The sequence below is a fragment of the Hyla sarda genome, chromosome 7, assembly GCF_029499605.1.
Source record: "Hyla sarda isolate aHylSar1 chromosome 7, aHylSar1.hap1, whole genome shotgun sequence".
NCBI lineage: Eukaryota > Metazoa > Chordata > Amphibia > Anura > Hylidae > Hyla > Hyla sarda.
This window is the reverse complement of record NC_079195.1, coordinates 157,021,058-157,041,322: the sequence shown is the minus strand read 5'-3', so window position 1 is coordinate 157,041,322 and position 20,265 is coordinate 157,021,058. Positions and strand designations below refer to the sequence as shown.

At 44.8% G+C, this 20,265-nt stretch overlaps 1 protein-coding gene across 9 annotated transcripts in view; it reads right to left on the bottom strand.

Moving 5' to 3' along the window:
* ADAT3 (adenosine deaminase tRNA specific 3) overlaps nucleotides 1–20,265 on the bottom strand; it is a 100,454-nt gene that overhangs the window by 37,983 nt on the left and 42,206 nt on the right. The window contains exon 1 of one of the 9 annotated variants that reach the window (XM_056531107.1): nucleotides 16,108–16,276. The exons of 7 other annotated variants lie outside the window; for them this stretch is intronic. Coding sequence is in view for 1 of the 2 variants with exons in the window: in XM_056531101.1 (XP_056387076.1) it covers nucleotides 10,624–10,660 (37 nt within the window). In the remaining variant the exon portion in view is untranslated. Of the gene's footprint in view, nucleotides 1–10,623; nucleotides 10,852–16,107; nucleotides 16,277–20,265 lie in introns of those variants that run through there. One more of the 9 variants, XM_056531101.1, reaches the window with a different exon arrangement.

Below are 20,265 nucleotides of genomic sequence, written 5' to 3'. Positions count from 1 at the left end.
GGTCAAAAACAGTATTGAGAGCGAGCGTTTCTTAATGATTAACCTCTTGGCCATTTGCACAATTCCGGGCTGATCGGGTGTCTGATGACCCGATCGCCCGGAAAATAGTGTTGATCGGAGCTGTCAGTGACAGCCCCGATCATCCTAAGGTATAGGAGCGAGGTGGCAGGGTGGGCATTTGGGCATGCTGGGAGTTGTAGTTTTGCAACATCTGGAGGTCTATAGTTAAGAGACCACTGCATAGTGGTGTCCAAACTGTGTCCTTCCAGATGTTGCAGAACTACAACTCCCAGCATGCCCGGACAGTCTCAGCATGCTGGTAGTTGTAGTTTTGCAACATCTGGAAGGACACAGTTTGGAGACCAATATATACAGTGGTCTCCAAGCTATAGACCTCCGGATGTTGCAAAACTACAACTCCCAGCATGCTCGTCGGCAGTCTGGGCATACTGGGAGCTGTAGTTTTGAACAACTGGAGGCACACTGGTTGGGAAACATTGTCTGTTTCCTAACTCAGTGTTTCCCAACCAGTGTGCTTCCAGCTGTTGCAAAACTATAACTCCCAGCATAATTCTAAGTTCTCCTATTCAAATGCCAGTCTGGGAGTAGAATACTTAGATGTCTACTTAGCTTATTTATGGTGTTTGAATAAGAGACTGATGAGGGGTCTGGTTATACTCTCTAGAAGAACAATCAATTACCAAGACTGGACAAACAGGGAGATTCACATGTGTGAAAGAGACCTACATCAAACTCTTCTCTCTAATAAATGTAAATGTCTAATTGGAGACTATGTCTATGAGAATCCAAGGTTTGATTATAGATGTCAAAAGTAATCCCTGTTTGTTAATTATTGTTCCATTCGTCAAAGTGTGGAATGTTGGTTTAAGACCAATTATTGACAAGTTAACCCTCAATGGTAATGATGCTAATGGTTTTTGGGGGGCATGTTGCATTTAGGAAGCCCCTATGGTGCCAGAACAGCAAAAAAAAACATGGCATACCATTTTGGAAACTAGACCCCTTGAGGAACGTAACACGGAATAAAGTGAGCCTTAATACCCCACAGATGTTTCACGACTTTTGCATATGTAAAAAAATTTCAATAAAATGTGTGTTTCCCCCCAAATTTCACATTTTTGCAAGGGTTAATAGCAGAAAATCCCCCCCAAAATTTGTAACCCCATCTCTTCTGAGTATGAAGGTACCCCATAAGTTGACCTGAAGCGCACTACAGGCAAACTACAATGCTCAGAAGAGAAGGAGTCAAATTTGGCTTTTTGAGAGCAAATTTTGCTCGGGGGGCATGTCGCATTTAGGAAGCCCCTATGGTGCCAGAACAGCAAAATAACCCCCACATGGCATACCATTTTGGAAACTAGACCCCTTGAGGAACGTAACAAGGGGTACAGTGAGCATTTACCCCCCACTGGTGTCTGTCAGATCTTTGGAACAGTGGGCTGTACAACATTTTTTATTTGCACAGCCCACTGTTCCAAAGATCTGTCAGACACCAGTGGGGTGTAAATTCTCACTGCACCCCTCATTACATTCCATGATGGGTGTAGTTTCTGAAATGGGGTCACATGTGGGGTTTTGTTTTTTTTGCGTTTGTCAAAACCGCTGTAACAATCAGCCACCCCTGTGCAAATCACCTCAAATGTACATGGCGCACTCTCCCTTCTGGGCCTTGTTGTGCGCCCCCAGAGCACTTTGCGCCCACATATGGGGTATCTCCGTAGTCGGGAGAAATTGCATTACAAATTTTGGGGGGCGTTTTTCCCTTTTACCTCTTGTCAAAATGAAAAGTATAGGGCAACACCAGCATGTTAGTGTAAAAAATTTATTTTTTTTACACTAACATGCTGGTGTAGACCCCAACTTCACCTTTTCATAAGGGGTGAAAGGAGAAAAAGCCCCCCAAAATTTGTAAGGCAATTTCTCCCGAGTACGGCGATAGTACGGCCCAAAACTATTGCCTTGAAATAAGACAGGGCTCCAAAGTGAGAGAGCGCCATGCGCATTTGAGGCCTGAATTAGGGATTTGCATAGGGGTGGACATAGGGGTATTCTACGCCAGTGATTCCCAAACAGGGTGCCTCCAGCTGTTGCAAAACTCCCAGCATGCTTGGACAATCAACGGCTGTCCGGCAATACTGGGAGTTGTTGTTTTACAACAGCTGGAGGCTCCATTTTGAAAACAGTGGCGTACCAGACGTTTTTCATTTTTATTGGGGAGGGGGGCTGTGTAGGGGTATGTGTATATGTAGTGTTTTTTACTTTTTATTTTATTTTGTGTTAGTGTAGTGTAGTGTTTTTAGGGTATAGTCACACGGGCGGGGGATTACAGCGAGTTTCCCGCTGCGAGTTTGAGCTGCCGCGCAAAATTTGCTGCATCGCAAACTTGCAGCCTGATACTCACTGTAAGCCCCTGCCCATGTGAATGTACCCTGTACATTCACAGGGGGGGGGGACCTCCAGCTGTTGCAAAACTACAACTCCCAGCATGCACAGTCTATCAGTGCATACTGGTAGTTATAGTTTTGCAACAGCTGGAGGCACACGGGTTGGGAAACACTGAGTTAGGAAACAGACAATGTTTCCCAACCAGTGTGCCTCCAGCTGTTGCAAAACCACTACTCCCAAACATTCTCAGGCATGCTGGAAGTAGTAGTTCGGCAACATCTTTAGAGCCAGATGTTGCCGAACTACAACTCCCAGCATGCTTGGAGTTGTAGTTTGCAACATCTGGAGGACTACAGTTTGCAGACCACTAATACAGTGGTTCCCAATCTGTGCCCTTCCAGATGTTGCAAAACTACAACTCCCAGTATGCCAAAACTGTCAAGGCATGCTGGAAGTTGTAGTTCTGCAACATCTGAAGGGCCAGATGTTACAGAACTACAACTCCCAGCATGCCTGGACACTAAGGGCATGCTGAGGATGTGTAGTTTTGCAACATCTGGAAGGGCACAGTGGTCCCAAAACTGCGGACCTCCAGATGTTGCAAAACTGCAACTCCCAGCATGCCCAGATGCCAAGGGCTGTCTGGGCATGCTGGAAGTTGTAGTATACAGGGTCCCAATACAGCAATGCATGTCGCTTTACGGCGACGTGCATTGCTGTAAAGGGCCCGACCGCGGCTGAAGATCCACTCAACTGTCGCCGCCGCCGTCTTCTTCATCGCCGGGATTCGGGTCTTCAGGGACGAGGTAAGTACCTGGGCCGGTGTCCCCAGCACTCCCCCGTCCCCCGCCGCGTCCTCCGGTCTTCCAGAAGCCGGGCAGGGCGGGAGGAAGTAACCGCCCCCCCCCCCGCAATTGGTGGGTTAACTAACCGAAGAATCGCAGGGGATAGGAGGAGGTGGCAGGCTTGCCACCTCGCTCCTATAGGTTAGCATGGTCCTGGCTGTCTGTGACAGCCGGGATAATGCTAAATTACCGGACGGTCGGGTCCCAGAGACCCGATCAGCCCGGTATCGCCGCAGATCGCAAGGGCGATTTCCGGCGATCGCCGACATGGGGGACCTACATGGCCCCCCTCGGTGTTTGCCCTGGATCCCTGCTGAAGGATTTCAGCAGGGATCCGCTTACGATCTCCGCCGGGGGAGCAGCGGAGACCAGGAAATGACCATGACGTATGCATACGTCATGGGTCCTTAAGACCCAGGGTGTGATGACGTATGCATACGACATTCATGGGTCCTTAAGGGGTTAAGCGTTAATGTCATCCCATCATAAAAATAACTTGTTGATATCTGAGGAAATAGTCGGACTCAGATGTGAATTGTAATGATTAGCTTTGTCTACAATTCACCAGGTCATAATTTTGATATTTTTAACAATTTTCATAATTTTTAATAAAAAATAATTTTTATGACCATAATTCATAATTGAGTTATTACCGCACGACAATACCCACATGTGACCCCATTTTGGAAACTATACCCCTCACGGAATATAACAAGGGGTATAGTGAGCCTTAACACCTCACAGCCGTTTAACAAAAATGTGTCAAAGTTGGACGTGAAAATGAAAAATTTTATTTTCTTCACTAAAATGCAGATTTTATCCCAAATGTTTCATTTTCACAAGGGGTAATAGGAAAAAAGCCCCCCAAAATGTGTAACTCCATTTCTTCTGAGTATATAGATACCCCATGTGTGGACGTAAAGTGATCTGTGGGCGAACTACAATGCTCAGAAGAGAAGGAGCACCATTGGGCTTTCGGAGAGAGAATGTGTCTGGAATTGAAGGCCATGTACATTTACAAAGCACCCATGGTGCCAGAACAGTGGAAACCCCCACATGTTCTGGCATCATGGGAGGTTTGTAAATGTGCATGGCCCCCGACTTCAATTCCAGCAAAATTCTATCTCCAAAAGTCCAATGGCGCTCCTTCGGTTCTGAGACCTGCAGTGCGCCAGCAGAGCACTTAACATCCACATATGAGGTATTTTCTTAACCAGGAGAAATTGAGCTTCAAATTGTGGGGTCCATTTTTTCCTATTACACCGTGTGAAAATGAAAAATTTGAGGCAACACCATAGTTTTAGTGTTAAAATCAAATTTTCCATTTTCACGTCCAACTTCAACGCAAAGTCGTCAAACACCTGTGGGGTGTTAAGGCTCACTATACCCCTTGTTACGTTCCTTGAGGGGTGTAATTTCAAAAATAGTATGCCATGTGGGGGGATTTTTGCTGTTCTGGCACCCTGGGGACTTTCTAAATGCAACATGCCCCCCAAAAACCATTTTAGCAAAATTCAATTTCAAAAAGCCAAATTTTGCTCCTTCACTTCTAAGCACTGTAGTGCGCCAGCAGAGCACTTAACGTCCACATATGGGGAGTTTTCTTAATCTGGAGAAATTGGGCTTCAAATTTTGGGGTCCATTTTCTCCTATTATCCTTTGTAAAAAAAAAAAAAAAAAGAAAAATTGTAGGTAATACCATCATTTTAGTGTTAAAAATCACATTTTTCATGTTCACGTCCAATCAACGCAAAGTGGTCAAACACCTGTGGGGTGTTAAGGTTCACTATACCCCTTGTTACATTCCTTGAGGGGTGTAGTTTCCAAAATAGTATGCCATGTGTTTTTTTTTTTTTTGCTGTTCTGGCACCATGGGGGCTTCCTAAATGCAACATGGCCCCCAAAAACCATGAAAGCAAAATTTGTTTTTAAAAATCCTACAGTTGCTCTTTCCCTCTTGAGCCAGGCCGGGACCTGTGGCTAATAGCGCGCGGCAGTGATCGTGGTGCCGCGCGCTATTAACCCTTTAGACGCGGCGTTCAAAGTTGAACGCTGTTTCTAAAGTGAAAGTGAAACCATGCCGTTTAGCTCAGGGAGCTGTTCGGGATCGCCGCGGCGAAAACGCGGCGTCCCGAACAGCTGCAGGACACGAGGAGGGTCTCCTACCTTGCCTCCTGGTGTCCGATCGCCGAATGACTGCTCAGTGCCTGAGATCCAGGCATGAGCAGTCAAACGGCAGAATCATCGATCACTGGTTTCCTATGAGAAACCAGAGATCAATGTAAAAGATCAGTGTGTGCAGTGTTATAGGTCCCTATGGGAGCTATAACACTGCAAAAAAAAAAAAGTGAATAAAGATCATTTAACACCTCCCCTATTAAAAGTTTGAATCACCCCCCTTTTCCCATTTAAAAAAAAAACAGCGTGAATAAAAATAAAAATAAACATATGTGGTATCGTCGCGTGCATAAATGTCCGAATTATAAAAATATATTGTTAATTAACCCCTTCATGACCCAGCCCATTTTCACCTTCATGACCTGGGCATTTTTTGAAAATCTGACCACTGTCACTTTAAACATTAATAACTTTGGAATGCGTTTACTTATCATTCTGATTCCGAGATTGTTTTTTCGTGACATATTCTACTTTATGTTATTGATAAAATTTTACTGATATTTGTATCCTTTCTTGGTAAAAAATCTAAAAATTTCATGAAAATTTTGAAAATTTAGCATTTTTCTAACTTTGAAAGTCTCTGCTTGAAAGGAAAATGGATATTCCAAATAAATTACATATTGATTCACATATACAATATGTCTACTTTGTGTTTGCATAAAAAAATTGATGAGTTTTTACTTTTGGAAGACATCAGAGGGCTTCAAAGTTCCGCAGCAATTTTCCAATTTTTCTCAAGATTTTCAAAATCGTAATTTTTCAGGGCCCAGTTCAGGTTGGAAGTGGATTTTAAGGGTCTTCATATTAGAAATACCCCATAAATGACCCCATTATAAAAATTGCACCCCCCAAAGTATTCAAAATGACATTCAGTAAGTGTTTTAACCCTTTAGGTGTTTCACAGGAATAGCAGCAAAGTGAAGGAGAAAATTCTAAATCTTCATTTTTTACGCTCGCATTTTCTTGTAGACCCAATTTTTGAATTTTTACAAGGGGTAAAAGGAGAGAAATCACCCTAAAATTTGTAACCCAATTTCTCTCGAGTAAGGAAATACCTCATATGCGTATGTAAAGTGTTCGGCGGGCGCAGTAGAGGGCTCAGAAGGGAAGGAGCGACAATGGGATTTTGGAGAGTAAGTTTTTCTGAAAGGGTTTTTGGGGGGCATGTCCCATTTAGGAAGCCCCTATGGTGCCAGAACAGTGGACCCCCCCCCCATTTTGGAAACTATACCCCTCATGGAATTTAATAAGGGGTGCAGTGAGCATTTACACCCCACTGGCGTTTGACAGATATTTGAAACAGTGGACTGTGCAAATCAAAAATTTTATTTTTCATTTTCACAGACCACTGTTCCAAAAATCTGTCATACACCAGTGGGGTGTAAATGCTCACTGCACCCCTCATTACATTCCGTGAGGGGTGTAGTTTCCAAAATGGGGTCACATATGGATATTTATTGTTTTGCGTTTGTCAGAACTGCTGTAACAATCAGCCACCCCTGTGCAAATCGCCTCAAATGTACATGGCGCACTCTCCCTTCTGGGCCTTGTTGTGCGCCCCCAGAGCACTTTGCGCCCACATATGGGGTATCTCCGTAGTCGGGAGGAATTGCGTTACAAATTTAGGGGGTCTTTTTTCCCTTTTACCTCTTGTGAAAATGAAAAGTATAGGGCAGCACCAGCATGTCAGTGTAAAAAATTAATTTTTTTACACTAACATGCTGGTGTAGACCCCAACTTCACCTTTTCATAAGGGGTTAAAGAAGAAAAAGCCCCCCAAAATTTGTAAGGCAATTTCTCCCGAGTACGGCGATACCCCATATGTGTCCCAAAACTGTTGCCCTGAAATACGACAGGGCTCCAAAGTGAGAGAGCAACATGCGCATTTGAGGCCTGAATTAGGGATTTGCATAGGGGTGGACATAGGGGTATTCTATGCCAATGATTCCCAAACAGGGTGCCTCCAGCTGTTGCAAAACTCCCAGCATGCCTGGACAGTCAATGGCTGTCCGGCAATACTGGGAGTTATTATTTTGCAACAGCTGGAGGCTCTGTTTTGGAAACAGTAGCGTACCAGACGTTTTTCATTTTTTTGGGGGGAGGGGGGGGGGCTGTGTAGGGGTATGTGTATATGTAGTGTTTTTTACTTTTTATTTTAGGTTAGTGTTAGTGTAGTGTAGTGTTTTTAGGGTACAGTCACATGGGCAGAGGTTCACAGCAAGTTTGCCGCTGGAAGTTTGAGCTGCAGCGCAAAATTTGCGCCATCTCAAACTTGCAGCACTCACTGTAAACCTCCGCCCATGTGAGTGTACCCTGTACATTCACATTGGGGGGAGGGGGCAAACATCCAGCTGTTGCAAACTCCGAGCATGCCCTTTGGCTGTCCGTGCATGCTGGGAGTTGTAGTTTTGCAACAGCTGGAGGAACACTGGTTTGGAAACACTAAGTAATAAACTTTCAAGTGTTTTGCAACCAAACTTAGTGTTTCCAAACCAGTGTGCCTCCAGCTGTTGCAAAACTACAACTCCCAGCATGCATGGTCTGTCAGTGCATGCTGGGAGTTATAGTTTTGCAACAATTGCAACAGCTGGAGGCACTGAGGTAGGAAACGGACAATGTTTCCCAACTAGTGTGCCTCCAGTTGTTGCAAAACTACAACTCCCAGCATGCCCAGACTGCCCAGGCATGCTGGAAGTTGTAGTTCGGCAATATCTGAAGGATCAGATGTTGCCGAACTACAACTTCCTGCTTGGGCATTCTGGGAATGCTGGGAGTTGTAGTTTTGCAACATCTGGAGGTCCACAGTTTGGAGACCACTGTATAATGGTCTCCAATCTGTGCTCTTCCAGATGTTAGAGAACTACAACTCCCAGCATGCCTGGACAGACTGAGCATGCTGAGATTTGTAGTTTTGCAACATCTGGAAGAGCACAGATTGGAGACCATTATAAAGTGGTCTCCAAACTGAGGACCTCCAGATGTTGCAAAACTACAACTCCCAGCATGCCCAGAAAGCCAAAGGCTGTCTGGGCATGCTGGGAGTTGGAGTTTTGAAACTCTCAGAGGCAGCAGTGAGATCGCTTTACGGCGATCTCACTGCTGCCAATGAAGATGCCGCCCTGCTGCTGCAAACTCACCTCCGGGACGCAGCGCAGCCGGGACCGCATGGAGGACGCCGGGACCGCTCGGGACCGCTCGGACGGGTAAGTGATGCCGGGGGACGGGTCAGGGACACTTAGCAGAGCGGTGTGTCCCCCGATCCCCATGATCCGGACTCACACACCGCGCTGCTAAGTATTTTCATAGCGAAACGCTGCTATCAGCTAGTCAGATTTGACCAGCTGATAGCAGCGATCGCTGGGGGGGGGTGGGAGATGAAACCCCCCGTGGTCGCACGGTAAGATGGCTGGCTATCAGTGATAGCCACCATCTTTCCGGGCGCTGCGGGATGCCGCGAGTAGCGGCAGTAATGTTCATGACGTACCTGTATGTCATGGGTCGGGAACACCTTGCCACCCATGACGTACAGGTATGTCATAGGTCGGGAAGGGGTTAAACCGCACGGTCAATGGCGTACGCGCAAAAAAATTCAAAAGTCCAAAATAGTGTATTTTTGGTCACTTTTTATATCATGAAAAAATGAATAAAAAGTGATCAAAAAGTCTGATCAATACAAAAAGGATACCGCTAAAAACTTCAGATCACGGCGCAAAAAAATAGCCCTCACACCAACCCATACGCAGTAAAATAAAAAAGTTATAGGGGGTCAGAAGATGACAATTTTAAACGTATACATTTTCCTGCATGTAGTTATGATTTTTTTCAGAAGTACGACAAAATCAAACCGATATAAGTAGTGTACCATTTTAATCGTATGGACCTACAGAATAAAGATAAGGTATTATTTTTACCAAAAAATTTACTGCGTAGAAACAGAAGCCCCCAAAAGTTACAAAATGGCATTTTTTTCTTCAATTTTGGCTCACAATGATTTTTTTTTCCGTTTTGCCGTAGATTTTTGGGTAAAATGACTGATGTCATTACAAAGTAGAATTGGTGGCGCAAAAAATAAGCCATCATATGGATTTTTGGGTGCAAAATTTTTAAAGGTAAGGAGGAAAACGAAAGTGGAAAAACCCCTGGTCCTTAAGGGGTTAACATTTTTCACAAAATTTACAAAATCTGAATTTTTCAGGGACCAGCTCAGTTTTTAAGAGGATTTGAGGGGCCTTCATATTAGAAATACCCCATAAATGACCCCATTATATAAACTGCACCCCTTACAGTATTCAAAATGACATTCAGTAAATGTGCTAACCCTTTAGGTGTTTCACATGAATTAGCAGCAAAGTGAAGGAGAAAATCCAAAATCTTCATTTTTTACACTCGCATGTTCTTGTAGACCCAGTTTTTGAATTTTTACAATGGATAAAAAGGAGGAGAGAAATCACCCTAAAATGCCTCTCGAGTAAGGAAATATCTCATATGTGTATGTGAAGTGCTCTGTGGGTGGACTAGAGGGCTCAGAAGGGAAGGAGCGGCAATGGGATTTTGGAGAGTGAGTTTTTCTGAAATGGTTTTTGGGGGGCATGTCACATTTAGGAAGCCCCTATGGTGCCAGAACAGAAAAAAACAAAACAGTTGGATGTCAAAATTTTTTTAAATTTTTCACTAAAATGCTGGTTTTCCCCCCCCAAACTTTACATTTTTACAAGGGGTAATAGGAGAAAATTCCCCCCAAAATTTGTAACCCCATTTCTTCGGAGTATGGAAATACCCCAAGTGCTCTGCTTGTGCACTACAATGCTCAGAAGAGAAGGAGCGCCACTGAGCATTTGGAGAGTGAATTTGGTTGGACAGACCATGCATTCTGGGAGTTGTACTTTTGCAATAGCTGGAGGCACACTGGTTGGAAAACCTTCAGTTATGTTCTGTTACCCGGCTCAGTATGTTCAGACCAGTGTGCCTCCAGCTGTTGCAAAACTACAACTCCCAGCATGTACTGATCGCCGAAGGGCATGCTGGGAGATGTAGTTATGCAACAGCTGGAGGTACGCAACTACAACTCCCAGCATGCCGAGACCGCTGTTTGGGCATGCTGGGATTTGCAACATCTGGAGGGCTACAGTTTAGAGACCACTGTATAATGGTCTCCAAACTTAAGCACTACAAATGTTGCTAGGCAACTACTCACCAGCTTCCATAGTCTTCACCAGGGAGCCGCACGTCATCGCCGCCCGCCGCCAATCGCAAGTAAGGGACCTCCACCATCGCCCGTCACTCTACAGTTCCCCCGTTCTGCCCGGATTACAGTCGATGGGCCGAACCGGGGAACCGAACTTTAATTCCTCCCCCCCCCCCCCGATCTGCTATTGGTCTATTGGTAGCAGGGATAGGAGGGGTGGTACCTCCCGATTCCCCTGATTTTCCGTTGTAATGAGAAATTCTGTGTCTTGACAAGTTCTGTGTCCCGATCAGCTGATGAAAGTGCTGAGTCAGCAGAGAGGCCAGCACAGACACTGTGATTGGTTGATGGGAGGGTGTGTCTGCTCACTGCACAGGTCACACTGTTTGCAGCCTCTAGACAAGCCTAGACAAGCACGGACACAGATTTTTGCAAATCCTAATCCCTTATGTATTCAGACTGGACACACAACTCCGATGTACCCAGCTTTTCCAAGACACACATCTTTTTAAACCCTAATCTCTCATGTACCCAGCACACATCTTTTCAAACCCTAATCTATCATGTACCCAGCTTTTCCAAGACACACATCTTTCCAAACCCTAATCTCTCATGTACCCAGCTTTTCGAGGACACACATCTTTTCAAACCCTAATCTCTCATGTACCCAGACACATATTTTCAAACCCTAATCTCTCATGTACCCATCTTTTCCAGGCCATCTTTTCAAACCCTAAACTCTCAAGTACCTAGCTTTTCCAGGACACACATCTTTTGAAACCCTAATCTCTCATGTACTCAGCTTTTCCAGATTCCTGCAAATCCTACGTTCTCATGTACTCAGCTTTTCCCGATCTCTATGCTCGCTCTGGCTGCTGTCTGGGGAACATTTCTTTTCAGCATCTTCTTGCACCAAAATGTACAGTGCAAGATCAACATGATTTAGCATTTCTGCGATGTGTGGCCATACCCTTAGGGTAGTGGTCTCTAAATTGTTGACCTCCAGCTGTTTCAAAACTACAACTCCCAGCAAGTCCAGACAGGAAACGGCTGTCTGGGCATGCTGGGAGTTGTAGTTTTGCAAGATATTAGAGAGCTATGCACATTGATCTGAAAACTGTGAATCTCCAGATGTTGCAAAACTACAGTTCCCAGCATGCCCAGACAGCCGTTCGCTGTCTGGACATGCTGGGAGTTGTAGTTTTTCAACAGCTGGAGGTCAACAATTTAGAGACCACTACCCTAAGGGTATGGCCACACATCGCAGAAATGCTAAATCATGTGGATTTTTCACTGTACATTTTGGAGCAAGAAGATGCTGATGAGTACATGAGAGTGTAGGATTTGCATGAATCTGGAAAAGCTCAGTACATAAGTGTAAGATTTGCATGAATCTTGAAAAGCTGAGTACAGGAGAGCGTAGGTTTTAAAGGAATCTGGAAAAGCAGAGTAAAACCTACGCTCTCATGTACTCCGCTTTTCCAGATTCCTTTAAAACCTACGCTCTCATGTAAAGGAATCTGGAAAAGCTGAGTACATGAGAGATTAGGGTTTGTAAAGACATGTGTCCAGGCTGCATACATTTCGATATTTTGGCTTCAGGTGAACCTGGTTCCCGGCGCTGAATGACCAGATAGGTGGATAGATTCAAGTTAAGTTTATTGACCAGAATGCAACGTGTTTCGCTGCACGTGGTGTGATGAGGACTCCAGTCCTACGGAGGCCTGGTCACTATTCACAATGCAAGTAGGAATATAGTCAGATGATTGTGCGTTCCCCATGTGCAATAATGATATGTAAAGGGTTAATTCTTACCTATTTAACCCCTTAAGGACATAGGGCGTATCCATACGCCCCCGTTTCCAAGTCCTTAAGGACCGAGGGCGTATGGATACGCCCTGAGCATTTCCGGCCCCCACCGCTAGCCGGAGGGGAGCCGGAGCCGGATGCCTGCTGAAATCGTTCAGCAGGCATCCCGGCATATCGCCCAGGGGGGTCATTATGTCCCCCCATGTCGGCGATTGCCGCAGATCGCTGGACAATTCAGTCCAGCGATCTGCGGCGGATTCCGGGTCAATCGGGTCTCCAGTGACCCGATGACCCGGAATTACTGGCTGATCGGGGCCGTCAGAGACGGCCCCGAACAGCCAGAGTCTGCAGGAGTGAGGTGGCACTGGTGCCAACTCACGGACGCCCTGATTCGTCGGCCGGATTACCGGCCGACCAATCAGGGCGCCTGCTGCGGGTGTCACTCCCGCAACCCGCTCCGCCCCTCTTCCGGAGGACGTGAGCAGGTGCGGGACGTGCACCCCCGGTGCTGGGGACCCCGATCCCCGGCGTCCCTATTGGGATCGGGGCCCCAGGAGCAGCGGCGGCGGCGGAGACGACGAGGGACTGACCTGTGCGGCTGGATCGTTGGAGGTGAGTGACAGCCTCCTGCTGTTGCTTAGCAACAGCTCCCAGCATGCAACAAGGGCATGCTGGGAGCTGTAGTTATGCAACAGCAGGAGGCAGACCACCACAACTCCCAGCATGCCCTTATGGGCATGCTGGGACTTGTAGTTTTGCAACAGCTGGAGGCACATTCTTTCTATGTAAAAGTGTACCTTCAGCTGTTGTGTAACTACAACTCCCAGCTTGCACAATCAGCTAAAGTGCATGCTGGGAGTTGTAGTGGTGCATCTGGTGGTTGCATAACTACAACTCCCAGCATGCCCGTTGGCTGTCGGTGACTGCTGAGAGTTGTAGTTTTGCAACAGCTGAAGACACACTGAGTTAAGTAGTAAACCAGTGTCTCTCCAGCTGTTGCATAACTACAATCCCCAGCATCCCCAGCCAATGTAGTATGCCTCCGGCTGTTGCATAACTACAAGACCCAGCATGCCCTTTCGCTGTCCGTACATGCTGGGGGTTGTAGCTTTTGCAACAGCTGAAGGCACACTGGTTGCAAAACACTGAGTTTTTTACCAAACTCGGTGTTTCACAACCTGTGTGTCTCCAGCTGTTGCAAAACTACAACTCCCAGCATGCACTGATAGACCGTACATGCTGGGAGTTGTAGTTTTGCAACAGCTGGATGTTCCCCCCCCAATGTGAACGTACAGGGTACACTCACATGGGCGGAGGATTACAGTAAGTATCCGGCTGCAAGTTTGAGCTGCGTCAAATTTTCTGCCGCAGCTCAAACTGCCAGCGAGAAACTACTGTGAACCCCCGCCTGTGTGACTGTACCCTAAAAACACTACACTAACACAAAATAAAATAAAAAGCCCTACCCCTACACAGCCCCCCTCCCCTCCCCGATAAAAATGAAAAACATCTGGTACGCCACTGTTTCCAAAACGGAGCCTCCAGCTGTTGCAAAACAACTACTCCCAGTATTGCCAGATAGCCACTGACTGTCCAGGCATGCTGGGAGTTTTACAACAGCTGGAGGCCCCCTGTTTGGGAATCACTGGCGTAGAATACCCCTATGTCCACCCCTATGCAATCCCTAATTTAGGACTCAAATGCGCATGGCGCCCTCACTTCGGAGCCCTGTCGTATTTCAAGGCAACAGTTTAGGGCCACATATGGGGTATCGCTGTACTCGGGAGAAATTGGGCTTCAAATTTTGTGGGGAATTTTCTGCTATTACCCTTTTTAAAAATGTAAAATTTTTGGGAAAACAAGCATTTTAGGTAAAAAAAAAATTTTTTTTTACATATACAAAAGTCATGAAACACCTGTGGGGTATAAAGGTTCACTTAACCCCTTGTTACGTTCCCCGAGGGGTCTAGTTTCCAAAATGGTATGCCATGTGTTATTTTTTTGCTGTCCTGGCACCATAGGGGCTTCCTAAATGCGGCATGCCCCCAGAGCAAAATTTGCTTTCAAAAAGCCAAATGTGACTCCTTCTCTTCTGAGACCTGTAGTGCGCCAGCAGAGCACTTTTCACCCCCATATGGGGTGTTTTCTGAATCGGGAGAAATTGGGCTTCAAATTTTGGGGGGTGTTTTCTGCTATTACCCTTTTTAAAAATGTAAAAATTTTGGGAAACCAAGCATATTAGGTAAAAAAATTTTTTTTTTTTTTTTACATATGCAAAAGTCGTGAAACACCTGTAGGGTATTAAGGTTCACATTACCCCTTGTTACGTTCCCCGAGGGGTCTAGTTTCCAAAATGGTATGACATGTGTTTTTTTTTGCTGTTCTGGCACCATAGGGGCTTCCTAAATGCGGCATGCCCCCAGAGCAAAATTTGCTTTCAAAAAGCCAAATGTGACTCCTTCTCTTCTGAGACATGTAGTGCGCCAGCAGAGCAATTTTCACCCCCATATGGGGTGTTTTCTGAATCGGGAGAAATTGGGTTTCAAATTTTGGGGGGTATTTTCTGCTATTACACATTTTTAAAATGTAAAATTTTTGGGAAACCAAGCATTTTAGGTAAAATTTTTTTTATTTTTTTTACATATGCAAAAGTCGTGAAACACCTGTGGGGTATTAAGGTTCACTTTACCCCTTGTTACGTTCCCTGAGGAGTCTAGTTTCCAAAATGGTATGCCATGTGTGTTTTTTTGCTGTTCTGGCACCATAGGGGCTTCCTAAAGGTGACATGCCCCCCAAAAACCATTTGACGCTCCTTCCCTTCTGAGCCCTCTACTGCGCCCGCTGAACAATTAACATAGACATATGAGGTATGTCCTTACTCGAGAGTAATTGGGTTTCAAATACAAGTAAAACTTTTCTCGTTTTTACCCCTTGCAAAAATTCAAAAATTGGGTCTACAAGAACATGCGAGTGTAAAAAATGAAGATTTTGAATTTTCTCCTTCACTTTGCTGCTATTCCTGTGAAACACCTAAAGGGTTAATACACTTACTGAATGTCATTTTGAATACTTTGGGGGGTGTAGTTTTTATAATGGGGTCATTTATGGGGTATTTCTAATATGAAGACCCTTAAAATCCACTTCAAACGTGAACTGGTCCATGAAAAATAGCGAGTTTGAAAATTTTGTGAAAAATTTCAAAATTGCTGCTGAACTTTGAAGCCCTCTGGTGTCTTCCAAAAGTAAAAACTCATACATTTTATGATGCAAACATAAAGTAGACATATTGTATATGTGAACCCAAAAAAAAATTATTTTGAATATCCATTTTCCTTACAAGCAGAGAGCTTCAAAGTTAGAAAAATGCAAAATTTTCATTTTTTTCATCAAATTTGGTGATTTTTCACCAAGAAAGGATGCAAGTTAACATAAAATTTTACCACTAAGTTAAAGTAGAATATGTCACGAAAAAACAATCTCGGAATCAGAATGATAACTAAAAGCATTCCAGAGTTATTAATGTTTAAAGTGACAGTGGTCAGAATTGCAAAAAACGCTCCGGTCCTTAAGGTGAAAAAGGGCTCGGTCCTTAAGGGGTTAAGCTAGCTGTGTACCCTCTTTGTCATGCCTGAGGAAGCTGCGCATGCGCAGCAAAACACATTGCATTCTGGTCAATAAACTTACCTTGAATCTACCCACCTGTCTGGTCGTTCAGCGCTGGGAACAGAGTTCACCTTAAAGGACAAGTCTCACAGTAAATAATTGTCCAGCTTTTAGTACAGAAGGTAAAGTTATATAGGTTTGTAAATCACTTCCATTACCAATGCTGCTTAGAAACAAGCTTTATCTGCATTCTTCTGTCTGACAGGAAATTCAGCTGTTCCAGGTTTTCGACCCCCTATTCAGGCTGTTAATCAGCAGCATCCCGGGGCCGTGACGTGACTATTACCCAGAAAACCCCTGTGCTGCAGAGAGATCCTGTGCTCGGCCTTAGCCCCTCCCATCTGATGAATATTCACACTGTCATCCCTCTGTTCTGCAGTGATTGGCTGAGCAGCACTGCCTATATGCCGGCTGATTCAGATCATAGTTCTCTCCCCTCTCCTTGCTAATGTTTTTACACTGAGAACGGAGGAGAGGGGGGAGGGGAGGGAGCTGTCACACTGAGCACTGGGGAGAGAGGAGTGCAGGGCAGAGAAGGGGGGAGGTGATTGTGCCACTGTAAAGCTATTTCACTGTAAAGCAGGAGGGGGAGGGAGTGATTTTACAGTGTAAAACTGCAGCTTCCACTCCAGGGTCCCTCTCTCTGAGCACTGAGACACTGAGATAACATTTTGTTTCCTCGTGGCCACCCTGCTGTATAGGGCTATGATTGGAGCTCAGTGTTATGTGGGAGTGACTAACATAAGTTAGGGGTGGTAACAAGCTCTCTGCTCAGGCAGCTGAGAGCAGGAAATGTGAGCAGTGCATGCAGGGAAATGTAGTCTTTGAGATCACAGGCATAGCCACCATAACCAGGAAGTAACTGGAATTTATGAGCTGAATAGCCGGTGAATGGGGGCCGGAAAAAAAATCACAAACATGTCAGAGAGGTGGTAGGTGAATATACTATGGAATGGCTATGTATTTTTTTTTCTTTGCTGCATGGGATATCTTCTTTAACCCCTTAAGGACCGGAGGTTTTTCCGTTTTTGCATTTTCGTTTTTTGCTCCTTGCCTTTAAAAAATCATAACTCTTTCAAATTTACACCTAAAAATCCATATGATGGCTTATTTTTTGCGCCACCAATTCTACTTTGTAATGACGTCAGTCATTTTGCCCAAAAATCTATGGTGAAGCGGGAAAAAAAATCATTGTGCGACAAAATTGAAAAAAAAAACGCTGTTTTGTAACTTTTGGGGGCTTCCGTTTCTACGTAGTACATTTTTCGGTAAAAATGACACCTGATATGTATTCTGTAGGTCCATACGATTAAAATGATACCCTACTTATATAGGTTTGATTTTGTCGGACTTCTGGAAAAAATCATAACTACATGCAGGAAAATTAATACGTTTAAAATTGTCATCTTCTGACCCCTATAACTTTTTTATTTTTCCGTGTATGGGGCGGTATGAGCGCTCATTTTTTGCGCCGTGATCTGAAGTTTTTAACGGTACCATTTTTGTATTGATAGGACTTATTGATCACTTTTTATTCATTTTTAAATGATATAAAAAGTGACCAAAAATGCACTATTTTGGACTTTGGAATTTTTTTGCGCGCACGCCATTGACCGAGCGGTTTAATTAATTATATATTTTTATAATTCGGACATTTCCGCACGCGGTGATACCACATATGTTTATTTTTATTTACACTGTGTTTTTTTTATTATTGGAAAAGGGGGGTGATTCAAACTTTTAATAGGGGAGGAGTTAAATGATCTTTATTCACTTTTTTTTTTCACTTTTTTTTTGCAGTGTTATAGGTCCCATAGGGACCTATAACACTGCACACACTGATCTTCTATGTTGATCACTGGTTTCTCATAGGAAACCAGTGATCGACGAATCTGCCGGATGACTGCTCATGCCTGGATCTCAGGCACTGAGCAGTCATTCGGCGATCGGACAGCGAGGAGGCAGGTAGGGGCCCTCCCGCTGTCCTGTCAGCTGTTCGGGATGCCGCGATTAGCCGCGGCTATCCCGAACAGCCCGACTGAGCTAGCCGGGAACTTTCACTTTCACTTTTAGCCGCGCGGCTCAGCTTTGAGCGCGCGGCTAAAGGGTTAATAGCGCGCGGCGCCGCGATCGGCGCTGCGCGCTATTAGAGGCGGGTCCCGGCTTCACTATGACGCCGGGCCCGCCATGATATGACGCGGGGTTACTGTGTAACCCCGCGTTATATCAGAAGAGCAGGACCAAGGACGTACCGGTACGTCCTTGGTCCTTAAGGGGTTAAGCCAAAATATCCAATTGCCGTACCTACTCCGGAGGGTAGCAGACGACCTATCTTATATACCTTTTCCATTGTTGTGTGAAAGGTTGTATCAGGGCATGCTGTGAGTTGTAGTTAGTGAAAGGTTGTATCAGGGCATGCTGTGAGTTTTTAGTTAGTGAAAGGCTGCACTAGAGTTCTCCTTTATTATTGTTTTATTCTCTTTCTTTCTTATCTCCTTCTTCTCGTTCTCAGTCTCCTCAAGGTCGTGTTCCTAATAAGTTACATTTCCTGTAACTAAAGTTGCTTGCTAAAGAATTTCACTATCTGCTAATTGGCAAACTATGTACCCTGGGAAGAAGTGTGTAAAATCAAAACAATTATATCACCTTTTAGAGGTGTCCACATTTTTATTGGTCAATGTAAATACGCTTTTTATCCATGTCTACATTTTTATTGGTCAATGTAAATACGCTTTAATTCGTGTCTACATTTTAATTGGTCAATGTTAAATACGCCCTTTGCCTTTTTATACTGATGCTTAATGCAATAAACTAGAGTTTTTCCCTCATAATTTTTTCTTTTTGTCTGTTATCTTTTCCTATGAGGGATACACTCTCCTGGTACCAGAGAAGGTGACACAAACCAAGGTGGAACTAAGGCACTATATGCCAGGGGTATACAGTGAGGAGTTGCAGATCCTTTCATTGTGTATGTGACTACACAACCACCCAGGGTGAACAGTAACTCACACTTTGAGTACAAACAATACTGTTCTATGGAGTGCTTATTCCTTTCTTCCAAGGCTGCATACATGACAGATTAGGGTTTGTAAAAAAGTGTGTCCAGTCTGAATACATAAGGGATTAGGGTTTGCAAAGATGTGTGTCCTGGAAAAGCTGGGTACATGAGAGATTAGGGTTTGAAAAGATGTGTGTCTTGGAAAAGCTGGGTACATGAGAGTTTAGGGTTTGAAAAGATGTGTGTCTTGGAAAAGCTGGGTACATGAGAGTTTAGTGTTCGAAAAGATGTGTGTCTTGGAAAAGCTGGGTACATGAGAGTTTAGGGTTTGAAAAGTTGTGTGTCCAGACTGAATACCTAAGGGATTAGGGTTTGCAAAAATCTGTGTCTGTGCTTGTGCTTGTCTAGAGGCTGCAAAACAGTGTGATCTTGGCAGTGAGCAGACACACCCTCCCATCAACCAATCACAGTGCAATCACAATGTCTGTGCTGCAGCTGTGCTGACTCAGCACTTTATCAACTGATCGGGACACAGAACTTGTCAAAACACAGAATTTCTCATTACACCGGGTCACCGGAGACCCGTATGACCCGGAATCGCCAAAAATCGCTGGTCAATTCAGATTTTTGGTCTCAGGACCCCCCTGGGCATATGCACGGGATGACTGCTGATATATATCAGCAATTATCCCAGTCCAGTCCCCGACCGGCTAGCGGCGGGGACAGGAATTCCCACGGGTGTACCCATAGGCCCTACGTCCTTAAGGACTCTGGATGCAGGGTGTATGCATACGCCCTGCATCCTGAAGAGGTTAACGAAAAGTTGTCAAACACCTGTGGGGACCCCTTGTTACGTGCCTTGATGGGTGTAGTTTCCAAAATAGTATACCATGTGTTTTTTTTTTTTTTTTTCCTGTTATGGCACCATAGGGGCTTCCTAAATGTGACATGCCCCCCAAAAACCATGTCAGCAAAATTCACTCTCCAAAATCCCATTTTCGCTCCTTCCCTTCTGAGCCCTCTAGTGCACCCAACAGAGCACTTAACATATACATATGAGGTATTTCCTTACATTTTTTTCCCCTCCTACTACCCCTTCTAAAAAACTGGGTCTAAAAGAACATGTGAGTGTAAAAAATTAAGATTTTGAAATGTTCTCCTTCAGTTTGCTGCTATTCCTG